The sequence below is a fragment of the Eutrigla gurnardus genome (assembly GCF_963514095.1).
Source record: "Eutrigla gurnardus genome assembly, chromosome: 8".
In the NCBI taxonomy this organism is placed as follows: Eukaryota; Metazoa; Chordata; class Actinopteri; order Perciformes; family Triglidae; genus Eutrigla; species Eutrigla gurnardus.
Window position 1 is genome coordinate 16,088,805 of NC_139922.1, and position 23,956 is coordinate 16,112,760.

At 41.6% G+C, this 23,956-nt stretch overlaps 2 protein-coding genes across 9 annotated transcripts; one reads left to right on the forward strand and one right to left on the reverse strand.

Annotated features, from left to right (window-relative positions):
* The first annotated feature begins 334 nt into the window (after window positions 1–334).
* On the forward strand, window positions 335–9,009 carry znf362b (zinc finger protein 362b). 3 transcript variants are annotated; one of them, XM_084014852.1, is made up of 9 exons: window positions 335–489; window positions 2,431–2,494; window positions 2,776–3,004; window positions 3,358–3,501; window positions 4,090–4,408; window positions 4,937–5,161; window positions 5,472–5,550; window positions 5,660–5,818; window positions 6,783–9,009. In XM_084014852.1, the coding sequence occupies exons 2-9, from the start codon at window positions 2,432–2,434 to the stop codon at window positions 6,897–6,899; spliced, it is 1,335 nt and encodes a 444-aa protein (XP_083870978.1). In that variant the 5' UTR covers window positions 335–489; window position 2,431; the 3' UTR covers window positions 6,900–9,009. The 3 variants fall into 3 exon arrangements, with proteins under 3 accessions (XP_083870978.1, XP_083870979.1, XP_083870980.1); XM_084014853.1 differs by having other exon boundaries at window positions 337–489; window positions 2,749–3,004; window positions 3,358–3,462; XM_084014854.1 differs by having other exon boundaries at window positions 340–489; window positions 2,749–3,004.
* Window positions 9,010–9,143: 134 nt separating this feature from the next.
* ccdc30 (coiled-coil domain containing 30) lies at window positions 9,144–23,734 on the reverse strand. 6 transcript variants are annotated; one of them, XM_084014837.1, is made up of 28 exons: window positions 23,656–23,734; window positions 22,667–22,892; window positions 21,588–21,770; window positions 21,259–21,382; window positions 20,781–20,971; window positions 20,358–20,453; window positions 20,119–20,193; window positions 19,491–19,647; window positions 19,229–19,300; window positions 18,746–18,861; window positions 18,529–18,656; window positions 18,243–18,435; window positions 17,914–18,012; window positions 17,148–17,276; window positions 16,856–16,993; window positions 16,479–16,657; window positions 16,022–16,289; window positions 15,055–15,177; window positions 14,167–14,337; window positions 13,849–14,058; window positions 12,738–12,895; window positions 12,419–12,584; window positions 11,941–12,062; window positions 11,653–11,794; window positions 11,364–11,500; window positions 10,859–10,976; window positions 10,585–10,649; window positions 9,144–10,397 (listed from the first exon to the last, which is right to left on the reverse strand). In XM_084014837.1, exons 2-28 carry the CDS (start codon window positions 22,679–22,681, stop codon window positions 10,190–10,192), a joined length of 3,783 nt encoding a protein of 1,260 aa, XP_083870963.1. In that variant the 5' UTR covers window positions 22,682–22,892; window positions 23,656–23,734; the 3' UTR covers window positions 9,144–10,189. The 6 variants fall into 6 exon arrangements, with proteins under 6 accessions (XP_083870963.1, XP_083870961.1, XP_083870962.1 ...); XM_084014835.1 differs by having other exon boundaries at window positions 20,119–20,196; XM_084014836.1 differs by lacking the exon at window positions 23,656–23,734 and adding an exon at window positions 23,485–23,594 and having other exon boundaries at window positions 20,119–20,196.
* Window positions 23,735–23,956: the final 222 nt, after the last annotated feature.

The window sequence follows — 23,956 nt, forward strand, 5'->3', positions numbered from 1 at the left end:
ACTGCTGCACATTAAAACACCCAACAGCAGCTCTTTTTGGTTGCCATTTTTTTTTAACAATTTTTTTTTTTTTTCCCAGCGAGTTACATTTAGCAGTCAGCACGTTCATAACGTGACATTTTGAACGCGGTACTTCTTTTGTAATGGAGTATTTTATTTTGCATTGTGTCGTTGCTATTTTAGGATCTGTAGTGTCCAAATACTTCCCACCCCTGCGGATCAGCAACCCGCTGAAAACAACGTTGCCCGCTTCGTCACAAACGCGGAGAAACAAGTAGGTCACGGTGTAAAAAAAAAACCCACCAAAGCAACATTATAGCAGAATAATGTCCTCTGTGACTCTACTGTACTGAGCCTGCAGCAGCACCCAGAAGTGAACAAAGCGACCCGGAAGCGGTGGTCCGACCGGAGGCAGGCAGAAAGAACATCAACCTTTTATATTATAGCTGTAGCCTGCTCGCAAGACAATATCTGCAATCGGGACACAAGGTATTTCTGCATGTATTTTCGTGTCCTCGCTGCTGGAGTGTATAGTCTCTCCAAAAAAACGCGTGCATTGTGCACAAAATGCAATCGCTGCCCTTTGATTCGTCCAAAAGTTGCAGAATGTGGAGGAGAGAGAGAAAAAAAAGCAGCCCTAAAAGTGAAATGCGGTTAAAGATGGCACAGCGTCTCTCTGGAAAAACGGGACATTGCGCGCCGGTTACATTTTCTTGACCTTAACGCGTCGCTAGTTTGTTTTAATCGCCGTGGTGTTTCGGGGTCGAGCCTGCATCTTGTCCGTTTCCGTGCTGTTTTTTTTTTTTTTTTTTTTTTTTTTTTTGCAGGGCATGGTTGTAGGAAGTGTCAGTTTTTTTAAGAGGTGGGGAGGCCGGGCTATTCAAACCTGCAATTCGCCGTAAACAATCATCCGTGCCTTTGACATGATAAACACACCTTTGTGTCGGCGTCGGCTCGCTGCTCGTCGCCGACACCCTCACTACCATAACACGTCCACGCTCCTAAAAAATTTGGGGTCTGCAGAATATGGCGTCCCGCCTTATAAAAATAAGGCTGCCATTTTTGTTTCTCTTTTGTCTGGAAATGTTTAAAGAAAACTGTCTGAGAATGTCTGAGTCGCACCGGGAGGGTCGATCCGTAAAAAAAAAAAAAAGAAGAAAAAAAAAGGAGCCTCATCTGTCCGCGTCGTGATGCTCTCAGACGGACGACGTGTCCGAAAAGTCAAATAATGGAAAGTTGTTGGGTTTTTTTTTCTCCACTGCGTTTATGTGAACATTTGTAGCGACGTTCACTTATTTCCAGGATTTCCCTCTCAGACAAAAGGGGCTAAACGTCCGAGCTAGTGGGCCGAGGCTCTCTCACACTCCTGGGGCTTTGTGACTAAATATCCCTCGGTGACATTAAATGTTTGACCTCTGTAAACTTCAGAAGTTATGTCTGATTTACAGCTTTTAAACAGAAATTTAACAAAGCAACTTCTCACACTGCATCTGGCATCTTTATTCAGTGTTTATTACTTTAATATCATTTACAAATGAATTTATTTTAAGATGAATGCCTGTGCTTTAAATGTTTGAAATATCTTAATTTCAGTATCTTGACAAAGAAATGCAAACTCCAGATCCACTTAGTAGGTTGTTACGCCTTTTAACTGTCTCAAGCTTTGCTCATGATAAGCCATCTTCATCTGCTGAAGAAGACCATGAGATGTGGATGAAAGCTAAACAACAACAAAAATCTAAGAAGTGAACCTTGAATATTTTTTCCAAACAGTAGGCCTACATTTCCATGGCTTAGTTCAATTGTCTTACATTTGTATGTATTTAAGTATTCATTTAAATGTCCTTTTCTGTCAAAATATTTAAGCCCATAAAACTCAAAGCAAACCTAAAAATTCACCTTTGTGGACCCTTATACACTCAGCTGTGGTGAAAGGGGTCTCTCTTTAGGCTAACTAACCCACCCTCCATCTTTACTTACCTGTCATAACAATGTAAAATAACATTGGTATTTGTCCTAGAGGAAATTGAAAGGAATGTAAATGCAAATCTTTTACTAATAACTACTACAGAGCTGCCTATTATTTCTAGTCCAGTTGCCCCTTATTAATTTGGTCTTACAAAGGTTTCAAAAGTTTCTTAAAATTTGTCCTAGGATGCATGAACGACGAACGTGTATTCGATGGAAACCAAAGAAATGTGTACAGTCATTTGGGGCCAAAGCTGATGGCTCATCTTTCCTACTGTCACTGTTAACTTTGTCCCAGTTAAAGTCTGTCTCTAACATTAATACACGCTGCCTACAGATGTGTTTTTAGACTCTTTGAAAAACAGTGCTTTGTATCATAAAACCCTCTCTTATCCTGTCTGACTATGACAAACATTTGTCGTAAGATAACTGCTCATTAAATATGACGCGACTTGATTTCAGGATGGCGGAGCCTCGATTTAACAACCCGTATTTCTGGCCGCCGCCTCCATCCATGCCGGGCCAGGTAAGTCCGCTCATCACACGCTGATTACCGTCACATTTCCACCTTTTCATTGCCACTTGTTTCCATGTGTGAATGTCTTTTTGGCCATTCAGCCACCAGTCTGTCAGTGAGACAAACCCTATATTCAAAAACATTTAAACTTGTTCTCTGTGCTGATCGGTATTTTATATCCTGCGATGTCTTTTTGGGGGGCTTGAATGACATTCACACACGGTGGACGTTTTCTGTTGAGCATGACCCGTTAACCCTTTCAGCTGGATAACCTGGTGCTCATTAACAAGATCAAGGAGCAGCTGATGGCCGAGAAGATCCGACCCCTGCACCTGCCGCCTACCTCCTCTCCGTCCCAGCAGTCTTTGCTGGTGCCCACCTCGTCCCCGGACGGCAACGCCCAGCACGTCATGTCGGTGCCAAAGCCACAGCAGGTGCAGGGCCACCACCCGCAGCCGCAGGGCTCCGGACAACCGGACATCGCTCTACACGCTCGCCCTGCCTCCGGCTCTGGGCCAGGTACAGTCCTCACGGTTGCTTGTAGGCCCTAATATGTAGTAGCATCAACTATCAATACCTGGCATTAAAAGTTTGGATAATGGTCCGCAACTAAGCGATCATATTAGTTATCAAAAATGTAAAAACCATAGCAACCCCTAGTTGTTTGTATATGTCTTAAATCTCTAAGTTAAAGTTAACGAGCTATCTAACAGTATTTTGAGGGTCTTTAGTGGATTTTCTTGAGGACCTTCGATTTTGTTGTGACGTTCTCTGTAGACGACAATTGTTGACTTTGCAAGTCATATTCTCACACATGAGCATAGCACAGTATAAAGGTCTGTCTATTGTTATTATCACCTGACAACTTACAGATGGGAATATGGACGACAAGTCAGCGGTGAAGGCCAAGGGGTTGTGGGAAGACTGGCACATGAGACAGCTGAGTGAGCAACAGGGCCGGATCAACCATCGCGCAGGTACTGCAGTCAGCTGGTCTCTGTGGTCCGTTGACATGGGTAAATAACAGCAAGAAACTCGGCCTCTGGTGGTGTTCACATTGACTGCAGTGCTTACTCATTCTGTTAGATCGTGTCAGTAGATTGGGATAAACCGACGCATGTAAAGGTACATCCCTTAGCTGGTAAACAAGTTAATTTACTGTCATAACATTGTGTTTGTATATCCAGTCAGTATAGGAGACTGCTGAGATATTAAGTGCAGCATTATCTATTCTAGTTGAAGCGTGTACAACAAAAAAAAATCAGACATTTTATGAAAAACATTTTGCAAACTGAGAAGTTTCGGTGCATTTTTTTCTTCTTAGCAAATTGTTGAAACTTGTGAATGTTGTGTCTCACATGTAACGCTAGCAGAAAGTAAAAAATGTTCAGTTCACTCTGATGTATTCCACAACCCAAACGAGTTTTAGGGGTCTGATCATTATATGGATTTGGAATAGTAGGAAATCTGTCAAATCAAAGTTGTTATCATTCAGAATTGGTCATCAAAAATGTACTGTAAATGTAAATATTTGGAAGTTGGTTGTCAGGAGTAGCGTTGTGATGGGCGCTTGTGTTAAAACGGTTCTGCTCCCCCCCCCACAGGTCTGGCCCCGTCATCCCGACCCGACAACCACGGCACCTCAGAGGCCCTGACCCCCACAACTCCAACCTCCAGTGGCCAGAACCGCCTGGGCGGTGCCCCCTCTGTGAACCTCATCTCTGGGCTAGCTAGTGGTCCTGGCATGGACCACATGAAAGTTGGAGGCCTGGCTGGACTATTGGGGCCCCCGCCCAAGGCCCCCCGTGGACGGAAGAAGATCAAAGCTGAGAACTCAACTGGTCCTCTGCTGGTGGTGCCCTACCCCCTTATAACGGAGCATGGCTGTGTCACTGTGGCAGCCAAAGAAGGCAAAACCTACAGGTTGGGCACAGGAAGCTGCTACTATAGTCTTCAAGTCTTTAATGCACTTCAGGGGGAAGGACATTTCCTTTTAGCGCTGGCCTTGCAAACCAATTCACAAATTTAATTGTGGTTTGCAAACGATCAATAGGCATTTGCTTGAGACAAGTTTGGTTTTAAGTCGGCTGTATAGGATTGAGGTGTGTTCCTCTTCACTGAGACATCAATGTGAACACATCGATTGATATTTATTCCTATTGTCACTTAGTTGAATACGATACCTCCTTTTTTTAAATATTTTTTTTTTATTAATCTAGAATTAAACTCTACTCTGAATTTTGTTGGGAATCAATGCTACTGCTTTAGGATGATGATGTGTTTATAGCTTTATCAGTTTTGAAAAATAGCGGGACATCAATTGTTTAATTCTTAAAAACATGAATAGTGTTATGCTGTATGGTCTCTCTATTTCTAAACAAATCTGACTGAAACAACCTGATCTGATCGCATTTATGCATTTTGTGTCCTTTTTTTTTTTTTGTCACCAAGATGCAAAGTGTGCCCACTTACCTTCTTATCCAAGTCAGAGATGCAGATTCACTCCAAGTCCCACACCGAGGCCAAACCACACAAGTGTCCCCACTGCTCCAAGACATTTGCCAACGCCTCCTACCTGTCCCAGCACCTGCGCATCCACCTGGGGATCAAACCCTATCACTGCTCCTACTGCGAGAACTCGTTCCGTCAGCTGTCACACCTGCAGCAGCACACCAGGTCAGTCCAGCTGTGAACGCAAAGCAGGAAAAGTCGAGTAATGTGGGGAAAAGAAATAGCCGCTGAGGAGCTACTGCTACCTCGCCATGCTGTACCTGAGAGACTGAAATCTCTCTTTACATTTCAGGCATAACATTTGGAGAATCAAATCTTATATGTTCTCTTATTGTACATGTGTAGTTGTGACTCAAACGTGGTGAGAAGTTGAGGTTATAGTGTCTCACTGACAGTGAACTCTCTAATCAAATTAATTAATAAGCTGAAATTGGTGTGATTTTCTAACTTTTTTTATCCACTTCTTTTGCCACAGAATCCACACTGGCGATAGGCCTTATAAATGTGCTCACCCCGGATGTGAAAAGGCTTTTACCCAGCTGTCTAACCTCCAGGTCAGTACGTGGTCACAGGTCTTCATTCAGCCACAGTAGTAGGTAGATATTACATCAATCATTATAACTGAATACTAAGACTGTGTTTCCTGTGTTTCTTCCTCAACAGTCTCACCAGAGGCAGCACAATAAAGACAAGCCGTATAAATGTCCTAACTGTTACCGTGCCTACTCAGACTCTGCGTCGTTGCAGATCCACTTGTCAGCGCACGCCATCAAAAACGCTAAGGCCTACTGCTGTAGCATGTGTGGCCGGGCCTACACATCAGTGAGTTCACCCCAGATTATTTGTTTCTTATCTTGATCAGACACAGATACATAGGTTTTTCAAGTTTGTCTTCAGACTCCTACATGGCTGATATGATGGCATTTGATGATACTCTGCCTCACTTCCTTGAAACTCGCACGTTTCCTGTTTGCAATGTTAACCCATTCCCACATTTTTGAATTCAAACAAACATATAGATAAGAAGTGGTCTTTTTTGTTATTATTATAATTATTATTATTGAAAGAGTACACTAATTTTGGATACATACAGGAATCTACCAGTTTACTTGATCATTTTTACTCATGAACCTGGTTTGCAAGGTCGATATATTTATTCTCTTATCCAGTCAAATCTAAATGTTTGCTAGCACCTCCCATCCCTTTAAGTCCAACAGATTAGAGCTGAACAAGGAACTGAATACGCAATCAACAGAAAGTGAACTCAATCAACCTTTTGATCATAGCATAATTTTAATGGTATTTCTTAAAGCAGACGTACCAAATATGTACTGGTTCTAGCTTCTAAACTGTGAATATTGACTGTTTTTTTAATATAAAAATGCTAAGAGTAAGTGCTCCTTAATAGATTAGATGAGCTGCTCAACTATACGCCACTGAGGTGTAACAGTTTGCAGTTTTAAATTCCAATAAAACATAACAAAAGCTGAGTTTGCCCACCAATCAGAGAGAGATGCTACTGAACAATGGTCTTCTTTGGAGCTTTTCATCAAATGTTTTCTTTAGCTCCCTCTAAAGGTAGAAATGTGCTACGTCGTTACATCTTGCTCAATCCACTGACTTCACATACATTATTTTTACATGTACTCCAGGTATTTTTGATACTTGATATACAAGTAGAGGAAATGTCGAATGTCCTTAAAATAAAATGTCAGTAAAAATTCAACTGTTATTTCTGCAGACCTCCACTCTATAGTCCTGATTTAGTGTGTTGTGTCGTTTGCAGGAGACCTACCTTATGAAGCACATGTCCAAACACACGGTGGTGGAGCACCTGGTGAGCCACCAGTCGCCTCAGAGGACCGAGTCCCCCAGCATCCCCATACGCATCTCCCTTATCTGAGCTCCCCGTTGGCTCAGCAGCAGGTCAGATTCAAAGTCTATGTTAGGCTGGAGATAATGAGGCCCTGCACCCACCGCCATCTACATAAGGCTTACATTAGCATTATGACAGCTGACTTGAGCATTCAGTGCTAGATTCAGTAAACAGGCTGCCTTCATCCATCTCGACACAGGCCGTCTGTCAAAAATGAGCACAGCGTTATTTTGTGAATGTAAAATAAAAGCTAGATGTTGCCCGGAGGATTGAATGGCAAAGAATGTCTTGCGTCAGATTTAATAAGCACTTTCGTAAGCGTCATGTAAACTGCCGGATGCATTGGCCATGAGAAATGTTTAGTGGATTTGTTTTTTATTTTTTTCCTCTTCCATGAAATGGGTTTCCAAAATGTGCCAGATGATATTTGCCCTTATAAAGAATTGAGAGAATATTAAAAAAAAAAAATGTTTGCTGGGTGTATTCTGGAAACATCCAAAGATAATCTTAAAGCACTTTTAGGCCTTGTGGTTTTGGCTCAAATTGTTTCAATCTTGTTGGATGGAAAATGCCAAAGGGCATTACTTGTGGCAGCTAAGAGTACTGACTGTGTATAAATAACAGTCTGTTTCTGTTACTTTCTTTGTTTTTGCTCACATTTCTTTGTGAAAGTAAACATTTACAGGGTCATCTAAAATTTGAAGAAAGGCAATCCGTAGATGACAATTTAAACATTTTAATGATTGTATTAAGAAGTTGCATTATTGACTTGGGGATGCAAAAAAAGTAGAGCAACATGGAAGGGAAGAAAGACGAATGTTTTGTTTTGTTTTTCCCAGAATCTTTCACTCCATTATTCACCTTTATGGCACCTTTATGATCATGACATATGATCACAGAAACACTGCTTTTGACATTATGTTTTCCTCACATCCCATTAACTAGTGCCATATATGAGCCTTGTTGAGGTTAAAAGAGAAAGTGAATCTTCTTCTTGTGCGTCTGCTTTCTCCACTCAGTTAAGCTTTGACTATTATAAGTATTAGAAGTTGAATGCATTACACATGTATCAGTGCCAGCTCCACTCTTCTCACCCCTTCTGTTAAACACACTTCAGCTATATTAAATTTTACTCGGGTGGTACATTTTAAACCCAGACATTGGACCAAAATGTGAAGTTATTGTACAGCTATTCTGACCCAGTTGAGTATTTTTTTTAAACTTTAATAAGCTTTACCCGTTTGGAACAAACTGCAGTACGAGTCATATTCCATAGGCCTATGTTATGAGTATATGTGGAGGTGATGCTTCTCCTTTTGATTTCTTTTCCTCCTTCATATTCTTTTCATTGTACACAGTATTGTTTGTTGTATTTTTACTGTAACTTTAACCTCTGGATGGTACTAACAGAGTACCCTGTATTCTTCAGGGCACTTCAGAAAATGGTGCTACGGCTCGACGTTACGTTTGAGATGGAAGTGAGAATAATGTAAAATACATATACAGTATATAGTATGTTTTCAAAAGAATAAAAACTTATTACTCAAGCCACTGGCCTGAAAACAGACATTTACGCCAACAACAGACCCTGCCTCTTCAACTTACTCTCTTTTTTGAGATAATGGGAAAATGTACATGTCGCTGTACCGTAAATCATGTTACTCATTTATAGTACCTATTTTTTAGTTTTCATAAACATGCTCTGTTTGGGTTTTGTAAAAGTTTATGTATGAACTTAACTGTAATTATTTTAGTCTACCCATATCTTATTAATATTCATGTTTTATATCAGTTATTTACATGTAAGCCTTAACTGTTTTATCATCCCATTTGCATTACTCTGTATTGTGTTCTGCAGTATTCAGTCTTGTAAACATTTTCATTTTTTTCCTTCCGCATGGAGTTCCCGAGCTGTAATCTGTATGATAACTGTTTAACCCATGTTCTCTATGAAAAGATATTGCGTAGATTTATTACACTTTTTCCTGTCTTGCATTGTGGTTTCATAAACAGTTTCTAGACAACTAAATATGCACAGCCAAGACTGAGAAGTTAAACTAAGGTTATCAATGTTTAAAAAAGGAAAAAAAAGCTTTGTATCTTTACCTTGTTTAATAAAAAGACTGTTATAAATTCATCAGCGATTGCTTGATCTGTAGTAAGAACAAACAAATAAAGCCTGTGTAGAGAGCAACGCGGAGGGGAGGGGTAAATCAAGCATTACATCTGTTATTTATTCACTTTTATTTATGAAAATATTTGTTTACAAAAATGTATTTACACAGTTTCTTTCTTGGTGATTAGATCTCAGGTTACACGTCTGTTGCAAATAGCTTTTTGTTATTCACGCAGCAGCAGCAGGATAAAGTTAAACACTTCATCAATTCAGGCACATTGAAGATGGACAATGGTTTCCACAGCGTACAATTCTTCTCATGAAATTAATGTGCATTTTATTTCCATGTACTTTCTGAATGATTATCCCTGGAGGACACAACATATTGGCTTTCTTTTTCTTTTTTTTAACTACAAGCAAAGCAGCAAACTGTAAATACTGGAGTGGCTACAGCTTACAAACAACAGGACCGATCCCAAAAAGGACCCCAATATTTTGAATCTGTTTACCACACCGTCTCTTATTAGACATTTAGTAGGTAAACGGGAGATATTTTGACACAGTAAAACCATAAACATACAACACCATAGGCATTTCTTTTTTCACTGAAAACACTGCCAGGATTAAATTTAACTTGAGGAAAATACGTAACATTGATACACTGTTATATTCGACTGCTATAATTTCCCAAAATGTAAACACAAGTGAAACTAAAGTGCTCAGTTTGCTTTTGTGAAGCACAATGTCTTAACGTGTACATTACATTACAAAAAATAGAATTATCTTTTATGTACGCGAACGCAAGGCTAGTGTGCCGATGCAAACAACTGACAAACCTCCCAGGCATATGTACACATCTGTGCATACAAACAAGGTTGTGCCACGTGTTTAGCTTCAAAATCAAATCTCAAATTACTTCTGGTTTCATATGTCATAAAAAAATATTTGATTGACACTTGCAGCTCTCCCTCCCATTCTGAACCTGGATCAATCTTGCAAACCAAATAATCTGCCTTGCGATACAAAAGTGATACTACCCTGAGCAGAGCTGAAGTCATTCATTACTGCCTTTATTTTTTTACTCTCCTATTCTGACTTTTGTCTGTAGTGGAAGTGGTGGATGCTATAGTGCTACCCAATACATTAGCTTTTTAGCTCTTAACCTCGCTGGTGGCTCGCAGTTGCAGACATGCAACACCTCTCATACCTGCTCACCGTTATTAGAGTTCCCCTCTCTGCCTTTGGTGTCTGGAAGAACCAATGGGGAGGTGAGATTCAGGTAGCTCTGCTCCGATGGTTGCTGCGTCGAGACAGACCCTCGAGTGCTGTCCACCATTATGCGCTCGGCCACCTTCACACGGCAAATTGCGTCCAGTATTTCCATTGGCTCACACGAACCTGACATTAGACTGGTGACACAGACGTGGTGAGAATTGGCAGAAAATGCAGAGAGAAGCATCCATCCATGTGTGATTATGACAAGAAATGAAGTTGGGAATTCTTGGAAGAACTTAACAAAGTTGTCAAAATAGAAATAAAGCTAGACCACAAATTACAAATAATAATCAGCAAAGACATTTCAACAAAACATCTTACCTTAGCGTGGATGTATGTAGGAAGCCATCACAGAGACTTTCAGAGGGGAGCACTTTCTTGGCATTCTGTTGAATGATTTCTGTTTAAACCATTTATGATCAAAATACATTATTACAATATTTGTATATTTAAAAGAAGTGACACGTGACCCCTCAGCCATGATGGAATCCACCTTGCACCATCTCAAATCACAAATACCGGATGAAGTTTTTTAATTTTTTTTAATTTTTGGGTTGTATGTCCCTTTAAAGCATGAAGACCCGTATGGTGTTACCTCCAGGCTGTAGAATGACTTGGCGTTCCTCAGGGCACGCTCTAAGGAACTGACTTGGTTGGAGAGCTTCAGGGTCCGATCCTGAAGTTGTCTGTTTTCCAATTCTAAGACGTTGAGCCTTGAACACAGATTAATGTTCACACTCACTCACATAAACAATTTACCCAGTGTATCATGTATGTTCTCACACTCATGTAGGTTAATCACATCTTTGGTTGACAATGACAGTTTTACTTTTTGTGGTTAATACTTTAGGAAGCACACTTTGCTTTTAACATTCATGAAGTAGTTTTCTTTGACAAAACTCTTTAAATTCTTGGTTGAGAGAAGTCTGAATCAATGAGAGCACCAATGAGATAATCAGTCAAGTCAACATACATTTAGCGATTTGTTATCCAATCATAATACTTAACTTCCACTCGGAAACAGGTACTTTAATACTCAAACTGACATTTCAAAAGAAACAGCAGCAGCTATAAGTGTAAAAAGCAATTCATTAAGATACCTGTGTTGGGCAGTGGAGGCGGTCCTCATGCCTTTGCTGCCCATTTCCTCTGCCTCGCTTATCTTCCTCAACAGTTCTCGCTTTTCCTCCAAAAGCTTCTCGTTTTCCTCCATCACTGTGTTGATCCTCTCTTTCTCCTGTAATCCACCAGGGAGAACAGCGACACTATTTTCAGGCAAAAACATTTGTTGTTGGATATATTTAGAAGTAAAGGAACTTTGTGTGTGTGTGTGTGTGTGTGTGTGTGTGTGTGTGTGTGTGCGTGTGTGTGTGTGTGTGTGTGTGAGACCTTATGCGAGAGGCTGGAGGCCAGCACCAGCTCGTTCTCCTGTTTCTGGATGACGCGGTCCCTCTGTGTGGTCTCTTTCAGATAGATCTGCTTGGCCTGACGCAGCTTGGTCTTATGCTGACTCTGCTTTTCGTTGTATTTCCTGGTAGGTGGAGCAGAGGAAATGGACCTCAGGAAAAGAAACTACTTCTCCAAGTATTTTAATGAATAATAATTATGCTATAACCTTATTCAGTTGATTTTATATGAATATAAATATCTATATTCATGGATGTGAGTGTGTCTCACCTGACGTGTGTGTCCAGTTGGAGGAGAACTTGCTGCAGCTCTCCCTGCAGTCTGTCACACTCCTGCTGATTGGCCATCAAGTCCTCCTGCAGCCTGTGGCTCGACTTCTGGCTCTCTTTCACCTGAAGGTCATATAGAAGTATAGAAACAATAAATATGGCCAGCAGTTTAATGCAAGGACTGTGTACACTGACTATGAAAAAAACAAATCAAAATACAGCAGATTTGGAAAATCCTGATATTATATTAGTACAGTGGTACCAATGGTGGTACTCTATTGGGTTGCAGCAACTGACTAAGATCTTGACACCATTCAAGTTTAATCAAATATATGATGTTACACAAATTTAAATCCTGAAAAGCTGAGTACAGGCTGAGGAGAGCAATGGACCTATATATATATATAGTGTGTGAAAGGTGCCTCAGGTCTCAAAAACCCTGCAGTAATAATAACATGTGATAAGCTGCTGCACCGTACCTCCTCTCGGGCCTTGCTAAGCTCAGCCTCCAGGATGGCCAGACGTGTGTCCAGCTGCTGGACACGGTGGCAGAGCTCTGCATTTGTCCTAGTCATGGACGCCTCCTTCAGCCTCAGGCAGCGCACCTGCTGTTGCAGCTCCTCCTCACGCTGCTCTACCAGTTTTCTGAGATGGAAATGGAGGAGAAGGTGGATAGAAGGATGGTCAACAAAAAGAGGGTATCAGAATCTAAAAACGTGTATGTTTGTTATGGCACTATTACTGCCCCGGGGATCAAGTCAAACTGGGCAGTGTCCGCAGCACTAGAGTTTGTGTGACCTGGTGATGTGCTCCTCCTGCTGCTGGGCTCTCAGGGCTGACAAGGTGTCAGACAGATCCCTGCTGTCTCTCTCCAGGCGGCTGCTTTCACCGGCCCGGGCTTCCTCCACACGCAGCTGGTGCTGGGCGCTCTTAAGCTGCTGCTGCAACTCCAACACCTGCCATTCCAAACAGAGCCACAGGCTTCACTCAGTTTGACAAACAGATAACATGAGCTCCCGACCTCCCATCATTTCCAGAGCACCCCAGGATATCCGGAAGGAGTCTGACAGAAATAGTCTATCTTGTTGTTGAAAGACCAAGAACGAGATGTGCCATGTGAAGCACAACAAATTTTACTCTCTACATCTTTATAAAAGCAAAATGAGTGCCTTAAGGTTGTTGTTGTTTTTAAAGGCTGCTTTGTCTGTGTGCACAAAATGAAATTAGGATACATTTCATTCACACTCAAGGGCAAACTAGTCACTCTTCCTCTTCTTTTGTGCAATAACTTAATCCACCACTTAAGTGCAATAATTTGATTTAACTGCTAATTGCCACTAATGTAATTTATCCACTGTATAAAACACAATATACCATATACAGTCCTATATATTTTATCTCTATTTATCTATATTCATCCTCTATACAGTTCTCTATTCTTAACTTATTTTTATTATACTTGTATTCTTATCTCTACTTTATATATATTTAGCGAAGAGTTTATTGTTTAATCCAATTTCCTTGCGGGAGTCATCCCAAAGGGATCAATAAAGAGAAGTCTAAGTCTAGTCACATATATTAGTATGGAATGGTATGTATCTTGTGCTGCACAGCAATTTCCACGGGATAGGAAACCATATTGAATTAAGTGCTCACAATGCAGCTTTCATTTGGGATTTCATCAATAAGCAGAACCTCAACAAAAGGAGAAAGGAGTAAAATCACCTGGGGTCATCACAAAGCCTGGAACTGGCAACCAGGGACAACCAGTAAGACAAAGCTGGTTAGCAAATAGCCCAGTTAACTCTGGGTTAACCAACCTAACTATGAGAGCCTTTATGTAGGAATAGTGGAATTTATAACCAAAAGCCAATGCAACATCAATGCCAGATGACAAGAAAGTGCTGACCTTCTTGTCAGCAGCGATGAGCCGCACCCTCTCGGCGTTTAGGTCCTCCTGCAGACTGGTGGTGGCGCTGCGGTTTGTGGAGTTACGAGCCAGTTCCAACTCAAGTTCCCTGATTTTCTGCTGTTGACTTTCACACTCAGCAGCTTGTCTGTGGACACTCTGCTCCACCTGGACCAGCTTAGTCTGGACCTGCTTCAGCTCTGCATTCAGCTGAAGTGAGACAACAGAGCATGAGCACAAACACAGATATACCCAACATCCCAACTTGCTTCATTCAGACATTCAGGAAATCCCAATCTGCTGTAACCAGATACCAACCTTGAGTTTTTCCTGGTCCAGCAGGATGTTGTGTTTCTTCATGTCCATGTTTTTCTCCTTCTCGTAGCGCAGCTCTCTCTCTGCTGATGTGAACAGGCTCTGGGCCCTCTGCACGTCCTGCTTCATCTGTTTAGCCTCCTCTGCTTTCTGGCTCAGCACCGAGTCCTGGGACTGAAGAGGAAAAAAAAGAGAGACAAGGTTTGGATGTGTATAAACAGAATGGGAGTACAGATCAAGCCAATCCCACGTGCCCTCGATTTTAAATCAATGAAGATTCAAATTAAAGTAAAAGTATGATACAGTTTTTAAACCATCAGCATTATAATGTATATAAAAAAGAGGAAGATTGGCCAAGCAGTAGAAATGTTTAATAATTAGCTTTTCTTTTGGTAAATGGACTTGAAAGGAATCACCTTTACTTCTGACAACTCAAAGTGCTTTATACTGCCAACATTTACCCATTCACATGGCAGAGGCTGCCATACAAGGTGCAAAACTGTTCATCGGGATCTAATCTAATGCTCATTCACAGTCACACATCGATAGCAATTTGGGGTTCGGCGTCTTGCCCAAAGACCCTTTGACTGGAGAAGCCGGGAATCAAACACCTGATGTTCCAATTAGTGGACGACCTGCTCTTCCTCTGCCACAGCTGCCCATTTCAGTTCATTCAGATCAGTGACGTTACTTGATTAAATTATGTATGATGTAGTTCACGTTATAATTCAGCTGCTGCGTAGATTCAAATAAAACAATGAAACCATGTAGTAAAATGAAACTCACAGACACTGAAGACGAAAGGAGACCATAAGTATTAGAGTGATTTTAAAACTGCAGAAACAGCATGGCTATCTGGGCATGTCACGGGTGTGGTATGAGCACGCATACCTTGATGTGTGCCTGGGCTTCGTGGATCTGAGCTTGCAGAGCCAGTTGGTGCTGAGAGGCCAGCTGCCGCTCCTCCTCCAGCTTGGTCTGCAGATGATTCAGCTCCTGCTTCACACATGAAAGCTACAACAAACACATATATAGTATGAGACATATATGACCCTAAAAGAGGAAATTCCCTCTTAGCTCCCTTTCCTCTACAAGCCGGTCAGAGGCTAGGCTAAGCTTCAGTCTTTGAGCTGGTGGGGATTTAGTGCCTTACTCAAGGTCACCAGAGCTGGACAGCACCACCAGGGCTGTAATGTTGAAGGACATTCACTACTCTACCCTGTCATCGCAATGTGTGAACATCTAAATACCTCAGTCTTACCAGATGAGTTCAGTTGTGAAGCTTTTTACAGACAAATTAAACCACCACTGGACATGTAATCCAGTTACCTCCAACTGGTACAAAACACAGCTGCTCGGCTTTGGACAAATGCTGGAAGACAAGATCATATCAGCCCTGTTTAAGCTCTTTTCTCTTCGATGGTTCCCACTATCCAGTCCATTTTAGAATTGATTGTAAGATTTTACTGATCAATTTAAAGCACTTCATGGTTCAGCCCCCAGCTACATTGCTGCCCCCCTATGAGCCGGGGCGCAGCCTTAGATCCTCGGGCAGAGCTTTGGTGGTTGTGTCTGGGTCCTGACAGGGCTTTTGCAGTCAAGGCAAAAAGGCGGGGGTCTGAGGCTTACAGAATAAGTGGTATCTTTGAGATCACTTCTCAAAACTCATCTCATCCAAAAAGCCTTTAATTAATTTTAGCACAATATTTTATCATCAACATTTCTTTTTTTTTTATTTGCCTTTTTTTTTTTTACTTATGTCCTGAAATGTTCTCATCCTGGTTCAACCATGTAAAATTATTATTATTATTATTATTATTATTATTATTATTATTATTATTATTATTATTATTATTACCTGATCCAAGCACTCCTCATTAGTCCTCTCCACTGGACTAAACCTAGAGTCTATATGTGCCGTGTGCAGTTCAGGCTTCTGGCTGCTAATAAGTGCTTCCTTTGTTGAGGAGAGCTGCTCTTGATGCCACTTGAGCTTCTCTTTGAGGTGCTGTATCTCAATCTTCAGTCTCTCTCTTTCTCCCTCAGCTTTCAGCTTCTCCTGGACACTGGAGCTCAGCTTGGCCTGGAGCTCGGCAGTCTGCAGCCTCTCAGAAACCATCTCGTCCCTGGAACATATGCACATTTATGCAAAACAAGTAAGCTCCGGCGTATCATGGCCGGTCAAAGGAGAGAACTGGCCATTATATTAATGATAAAAGTACCAGTTGCAGCAGCGTTATCATGTATCACCCAACACTGTATACCATTTTAATAATATTACTGCATGAGCCGATACTTTTTGTACTGTGAACAACCTCAAGGCATCATGTGCTGTCTGGAGACCGCCGAGTTCAGCAGTTAGCCGGTCAGCCTGCTCCTGTAGTTGGTGAACCTGATGCCTGTATTCCCTCTTGTCCTCCTGGGTCCGGTTACTGTCCTTGTAGCGTTCCAGCTCGCCTAGTAGCCGGCTGTGGGCACGCTCCATCTGCGCCACCTGTCAGCCAGAGTGGCAAAGACACAAACTAATTTTAGTGGTGCAAATGTAAAATTGATACATGCTGTACATTCATGTCCACATTCTTAAATGATGTCAAGTTTATTTTTTCTCTATTCCCTGTATACAGTAATATATCCGTATTCTCTAGTTTCATCATGTTTAAAAGGAGCAGGAAGACTTGTAAAATGAACAAACCTTTTCCTCCAGAACTGCTTTTTCCCCCTTGACTTGGGTGAGGCTCTTGATGAGTGTTTTCCCTTGTTGGCATTCTGTCTGAAGGCTTTTGACCTCAAGTTTCAGCTTCTTCAGCTCTCGCTCACCTATCTGCAAAGCCTTTGGTGAAAAGAATGAGGGAATTAGATGCATTTCTTCATGACTAAATCCTCCTGAACCAAAAACTTATTTATTTATGTATTTCATATATTTGTGTAGCTGTGGTTTTATTGCTTTCTGTCAGGCAAAGCATTGGCTATGTGTGTTATTTTACCTCCTTGTCTTTTTTGAGGGCAGCCTGGGCAGCACTGAGGTCTACCTCGAGCTGTTTCCTCCAGTCTTTCTCCTCAGTCAGACGAGCCTCTAGAAGAGCCAGTCTCTCCTGGCTGCTGTCCCTGAGATGCTTCATACATGGTGTCAGAGAAAACAAGTTGTTGTTGTTGCACATTAAATATTTATTATGCGAGTCACAGAACTTGCCAATGGTCAATTAGCCTCATTGATAAGTGTTTTTCATGAGGTTACACAGCTGTTAAGTCCCAATGCCTTCAGTTCTCTTCGCATTGTGCTTGTGGAAATGCTCGTACTTTCACTATTAAACATAGCCTTGAGCTCTACTGTTGATATTTTTTAAGATTTTATTTCACCAAACATTTAAGTGATCTCTGATCACGATCATTCCCTCTTTTTTCCCCCCATCAACATATCTTCTAGCTCAAATATATTAATCACTGTAGTAAGTTTGCAATGTTTACCCATTTGCTTAGTTAAATCCAGGTGATGACCTTTGTTGGCCAGGCAGTGTTTCTATTTTATTCTATGCTATTCAAGTCCAAATGAGACTTTTGGGGGGGTTCTTTGGGAATTCCTGGATGACTATACCTCAATCCGTCTCAATCACATGTATTTTCCTGTTGATGCTTGTATAGAAAAACAATTCAAACTGACTTTATTGTAAATTAAGAGCAATAGAATCACGCCTGTTTGTGCTCCATTCAAATCTGGGTAGTTGAGCTCATCATAAGCCATATTGTTCTTACCAGCTGTAAGTAGGACTCAGTGGTTTTGACCTCTTCTCCATTCTTCAATATGTTTTCATGGACATCCTGCTTCTTCAGCTCTGCCTCCAGACATTTGATCTGCAACGACCAGTTTACATTATTGCTGAGCCATTATAGAGAGGACTGTTTCCAAGACAGGTCCTAGAATAAATTAAACTGAATACTTCAAGTCAAGGACTGGCATTAATGAATGTCTGAGAAATTCATTAGCATTTAAACTCACATTTAGTGTGTTTCATAAATAATCCATCTTTCTTTTAACCAGTTAAGAACATGTTTTTTAGTAAGAATTCATAAGCACTCATTACCCTCCTGTGCAGTCCCTCCAGTTCTCCGTCATGGCGATGCCTCTCCCCCTTGCTGGCATTCTGGGCCTCCCCTAGAAGCGCCTCCAGCTCCTCGTTCCTCTCCTCCAGCTCTTCATGGTCCTTGCGTAGCCTCTGGAGTTGCCGTTGCAGCTCCCTCATCTGAACGAGCCCGTCTTCTATTGCCTCATGACACCTGACAGAAAATTATGATTATTAAAATCAAAAAGAGCAGGTGGGATAGTGTTTCACGTCACACTATTAACCAGGAAGCAGTTAATGTTCTTACCGTTTGTGAATGTTATCCTTTTCTTGGGTTGACAAGTCAGAGCTATTATTTTGTAGTTTGGCGATAATGCTCTTGTCCTTTGGATCCTCTTTGGTTACAACATCTTGGTCTGCATCATTTATTGCCACCTGGACATACACAACACAAAACAATGCCAAGCTGCTGCGCCAACATTGTAATTATTTATTTTAATAAAGAAAATGAGTAGAAGACCAACCTGGTGCAGGATATTTTTCTTCTCAGACTCTAAGGTGCGGACTCTCTCCCTCAGAGCTCTGTTCTCAACATCTAGCGTTTCATTTTGCTCTTTGGCTCGCTGCAGCTTCACCATATCTGTGAAGAGAGAAAACCATGAACATGCATGAATAATGTATATAGTGGAGTAATAGAATGCCCTATTCAAGCAAAGAGCCAATTGAGATCGTAAATCAACTTCCTGATCAGGTAGTGTCTCTAACAATAACTGATGTCTAAATATATCAAAATTTAAATAGTTAAAAAAGAATGTGAAGGATGTGTTTATTGAAGCATTTTATATTATCTTCTAAGTAAAAACAGAATCAGTAATGTAATAACAATATATTATAAAACTATTCTAAGCAGGAATTTTAGAATAGTAAAGTAAAAATCTCCAGACAATGTGGCTGGTGTTAACATCACACACTGAATGCCAGTATTTTCACACCCAGGTCTGTCTCACCACAATGCTTCAGTTTGTCCACTTCCTTCCTCAGGTTCTCTACTTCTTGGACTGTTCCCTGAAGCTCAGATCCTGAGATTATAAGAATATCTTTTAATTCTATAAGACTAAAAATATACTTTCTGCTTATTATTTGTGCCTTTTCATATGCTGTTGATGAAAATGTTTGTTACAACATTTAATTCAGCAACAATGTACAAAACTAGAAAACATACACTCGCAGTTCTTTGAAGGATACATACTGCAAGTCTTTGCAACATACCACTTGGGTCTAGATTGTTGTTTTTGGCAGCATCCAGCTCATTGGTGAGTCTGCGGATATCCTGATGAGCCATCGCCAGCCTCCTAGACGCCTCTTCAAGGTCCCGCACCAGCTGCCGGCGCTCATTTTGCTCCAGGGATATCTGCTCACTCTGGGCCTGGTGGAAAAGAATAGATGGTAAAAGTGGGAGAAATGCAGCAGGAAAGAAGATTGGTACTGAGGCTGCAGATGCAAGCGTCCCGACATGCTGTTGCAAGAGACATGCATTCAGAGGTTGAGATCTATCATCACCTCAGGCCTGGAAAGGAGTGAGGACAACAAGACATTATCTCATATTTCAACCTTCATCTGCATAGAGAGACCAGTGGGGAACCAGAACGTACGCATGCTGTTACCTATGGCATGCCATTACTGTTCCACCCACTTTGAGCAGTCATCAGTTGCAAATTACATTCACAGATATGTTACCGAGACAGGCAATGTTGTCCGTATCATAGCGGTCATGCGGATATCAAGGCGTGGAATGCATTTCAAAACGTGGTACTTTAAAACAAGCCAGCAATGCCCTCTTTATCAGAACATCCGTGTTAGTTACGTAGTTAGTATATGCTTTGAGGTGGACACCTACAGGGGTGATATTGTGTTTGCTCTGACCAGACCTGCGCAGCCCAAACAGCTTCTTCCATGGACTCTGGGATGAACACTGCTGAGAGGAAAGATCCATGTGTGCACATTCACAACAGAATCTACATAACTATAACGTGGTACACCTGTCCGTTAACTTGACAAATCATTGTTCTTTTCTTCACAAATTTAATTCAACTTAACTCAAGTTACGCAGACCCGCAACTCAGCCAACAACCTCACCTTTGTTATGTTATCTATGGTTTTCTGAAAATCCTCCTTCTGCTGCCTAAGCTCCTCCCCCATCGTGCGGCAAATATGCTCCTGTCCAAGAGTCACCTAGAGACAGATATTCTCTTAACCACATTTATATGGTCTCTGTATTTGCCTATATCATGACATGTATAACTATAATGTATTTGGACAGGTTCATTTGAAAATCCACTGTAGTATAAGTCAGTACATTCTTTGTTCAAGATGGTAAACCCTGTGAGCTTCTACTGGAAAACGTATATTTACAGTTTAAATGAAGGATATTAACCACACCACTAGACAATCTAGATTAGTCAAATCATAACTAAATGGACTTGTGTGACTCTTCCCTGTTAATAACTGACATTCTGATGAAATTGAACAGTTTTGGATGCATGTAAGTCACTCTTTTACCTGGTGGTGGACTTCCCTAAAGTTGCCAGGAAGGCTCTGACTTTCCAATCTCCTCTCAGCAGCCTCCAACCTTTCCAATAGTGTGGCCCTCTCCACCAGCAGGTAAGCCACCTGCTCACTGGGACTGCTCAAGCCCATCTCCCCGAGGTCCTCCTGAGCCAACATCTCCGCCATCTCCTTGCTCTGACTCTCTGGAAGCAAGGGGAGTGGTCACTGTTCAGTAGTGTGTCCAGCAGTAATGTGACATAACACTGAATACGAGACAGAATGATAACAAAATAGTGCAGGAGTCCTGCTATATGGTAGCAGGTTAACATAAACACGAGTCAATTCAGATGGCTTATGCCTTAATATATACACAGAGACAATTTTAGAACATTTCTGGCAAATATAAAACCATAAATTATAGTGTTTTGAAATATCCTGCTAGTTAGTCATGCTAGGATACAACCCAATGGAAATAATGCCCTAAATTCACCTTGTTGTTGTCTGAGCTGGTGAAGCTCTTGTCGCAAGAGTTCATTGTCCCTCTCATATTCTGTATTCTGTAGACATTCACGCTCTTCCAGCAGCCCACGAATGTGTGCCACATAGCTCTCCACCTGACAGACAAACATCAAACAGCTGCTGATATTTACAGACACAGTGACATACCAATTTGAGCAATTGGCATTGTCCCGTACCCATTGCAGAAATGTATGTTAGACTGGAAGCGTGGGAGCGTTTCATCGTACACAATCAGGTCAAGAGACGTATGTCAGTGTTACAGTTGCTGCTCTAAAACTCCAAAGAATCCAAAATGTTCACCTCCTTCATTTCAGTGGCCTGCTGGGAACGTACGGTATGCAGCTCCTGGGTGGCTGACTGAAGCTTTGCCTCCCTGGCAAGCAGCTGTTGCCACAAGTGGCACTGCTGCTCCTCCATACTGGCTCCTGGAGGCAAACCATGCTCCTGGAGCCACCTAGAAATCTGGTCCCGCACAGTCCGCACCTGAGGACCCAGAGGAGGAGGAGCTGAATGTTTTGTCACCAGACGTCATATTTATCTCTAGTGGTGAACAGTTATGTTAAAACGCAGCTTGTAAAAATTAATTAAATGTCTCTCATAAATGTGATGAATCATGGTAAAGACAAAAATTAAGCTAAAAGCCAATACAATTCCAAAGCTACTTATGCTCAGATTTCCTTAACCTTTGTATGACTAATGCAATTGTGTACTGTTATAGGTTGCTTTTTTTAAATACGTGACATGCTGCAACACCTGCAGCACAATAAGCTAAGTGATCCTACTTTTGTAGTTGTGAATTACTTACTTTTGCCAAACAATGATCCAACTAACTATCCTGTAAACTACAGCAGTAACACAAGTGTTCAACATCAAGGTGGTCAGTCTTGCTGAAAACTGATCCTGTATGTGTGACACATAGGCGAGGGACACAATATCAGCACATGCCAGCACTAAACACCTGTTGCTGAATTCAATGCTGTACTTTGTGGGGCTTGTAACCTGAGCAGGCTCCCCATGCAGCATTTAAACTACTCCAGGAGCGGTCACTGTTAACAACATGCAACATATTGCTAGGGATCAGGTCTCACGTGCCTGTTGTACTTAAACATCACACCAACTGGTCTATGATCTTGCCTTTGAGGAACAAATGGATAATACATTTTTTTTTATAAATACATACACTATTCGAATACCTTGTGAATATTGGCTATGGGCAATTTTTTAAGACAATGAGGCCAGTGGAACATAAATAAAGCATGTGAAAATAACAAAACAATGTAAACATTGGTGTAGATTGAAATAGTCGATCATTTCTAGTTAAAAACTAGAGCAAAGCATCTCAATAGAGACAATGATATCTGTAAGCAAATGGAGGTTACCTCTTCATGATCCATGGTCACGCATTAAGTTTGATGAAGCAGCATCTGTGAGAGATGAACTTTTTCCTCAATGGCGAAAGCACTGAGCCTAAACGAACAATTTGGCCTACATGTCATCACACAGAACACAAGTCGGTTTCCAGTGATGTGGCAAAGGTCAGCATATCCTCCAACTTCATCACTCCCATCGTCGTTCATCCACGACGTCTCCTGCTCTCGAGTTTCCCTGCAAAAGATGCGATGCTTCAGGACAATGCTGTCAACTAATGTTGGGACCTGCAGTCAAAAGCTTAGAGATTAGACTACCTTAGTTTGGACAGACATACTGAGTAGCACTGAATCACCTGAGGCTATGCAAAGCTTCGAGATGATTAGCTATGTTTGATCTGCTGCTGTGCAATCATGATTAACAGCCAGCAACATGGGTAACGTACTGTATATATCAACAACGCACTGGCTTGCAGTTGGAAACGTTGCATTTAGCAACACATTACACACTGCAGGTTATTCGCGGCAAGTCGCGACAGCAAGGGACGACTTTCCCCTCATGTGGGGTTAAACATCTTTGTTTTCCAGCAAACCAATTCTTTCCAAAATGTCTGACGAGGAGGAGCAAACGAGGGGTTTTAGCAGGACAACGGCCACTTGCATTCCATTTGCCCACGCAAACTCACCATGTCTCAGAAAGACATGGTTAAAAGAAGAACCACGAATGTGCTAACCGCGTTGTGCTCCAATAAGCTAGTAACAGAGCCGACAACAGCGACCGCAGCGCTAGCTAGTTAGCAAAGTTAGTTCCAAAGTTACCGTTAGCGTACTTTAGATTCGGCTAACACTAGCAGCTAACGGTAGCTTTCTCCAGTGACCGCTCGGCAGCGACCGGTGAACGCCGTGAGGGTTTCGTTGTTATAACGAGGCTGCTGCTCACTTGCTAACTTCTACGTAGTGGAGGAGCTGAGTGTGCGGGGTGTCGGTATAGTTTTACTCACCCTTCAAAAGGTAAAGGCGACCAGTGCCGAGACAGGCGTGGCGGAGTCAATTGGCTTCTACTAGCACCTAGGCAACGGACCGTACCATTGAGAGGATGCGGGGGGCCACCGATCGGGAAAGTTGCAACCATCCAAATGTTCCAGACGTTTTAATTTAGAAAAATAAATATCCCGTTTAATATTGTTGTTGTAAATGATAACCCTGATGATTTATGAAAATTCTAAAGTTTAAAGTTTTAACGATCTTCAAATTCAAATTGGTTTCGCCATTGGCAACCAGGAATTAATCATTTTCTCAGTG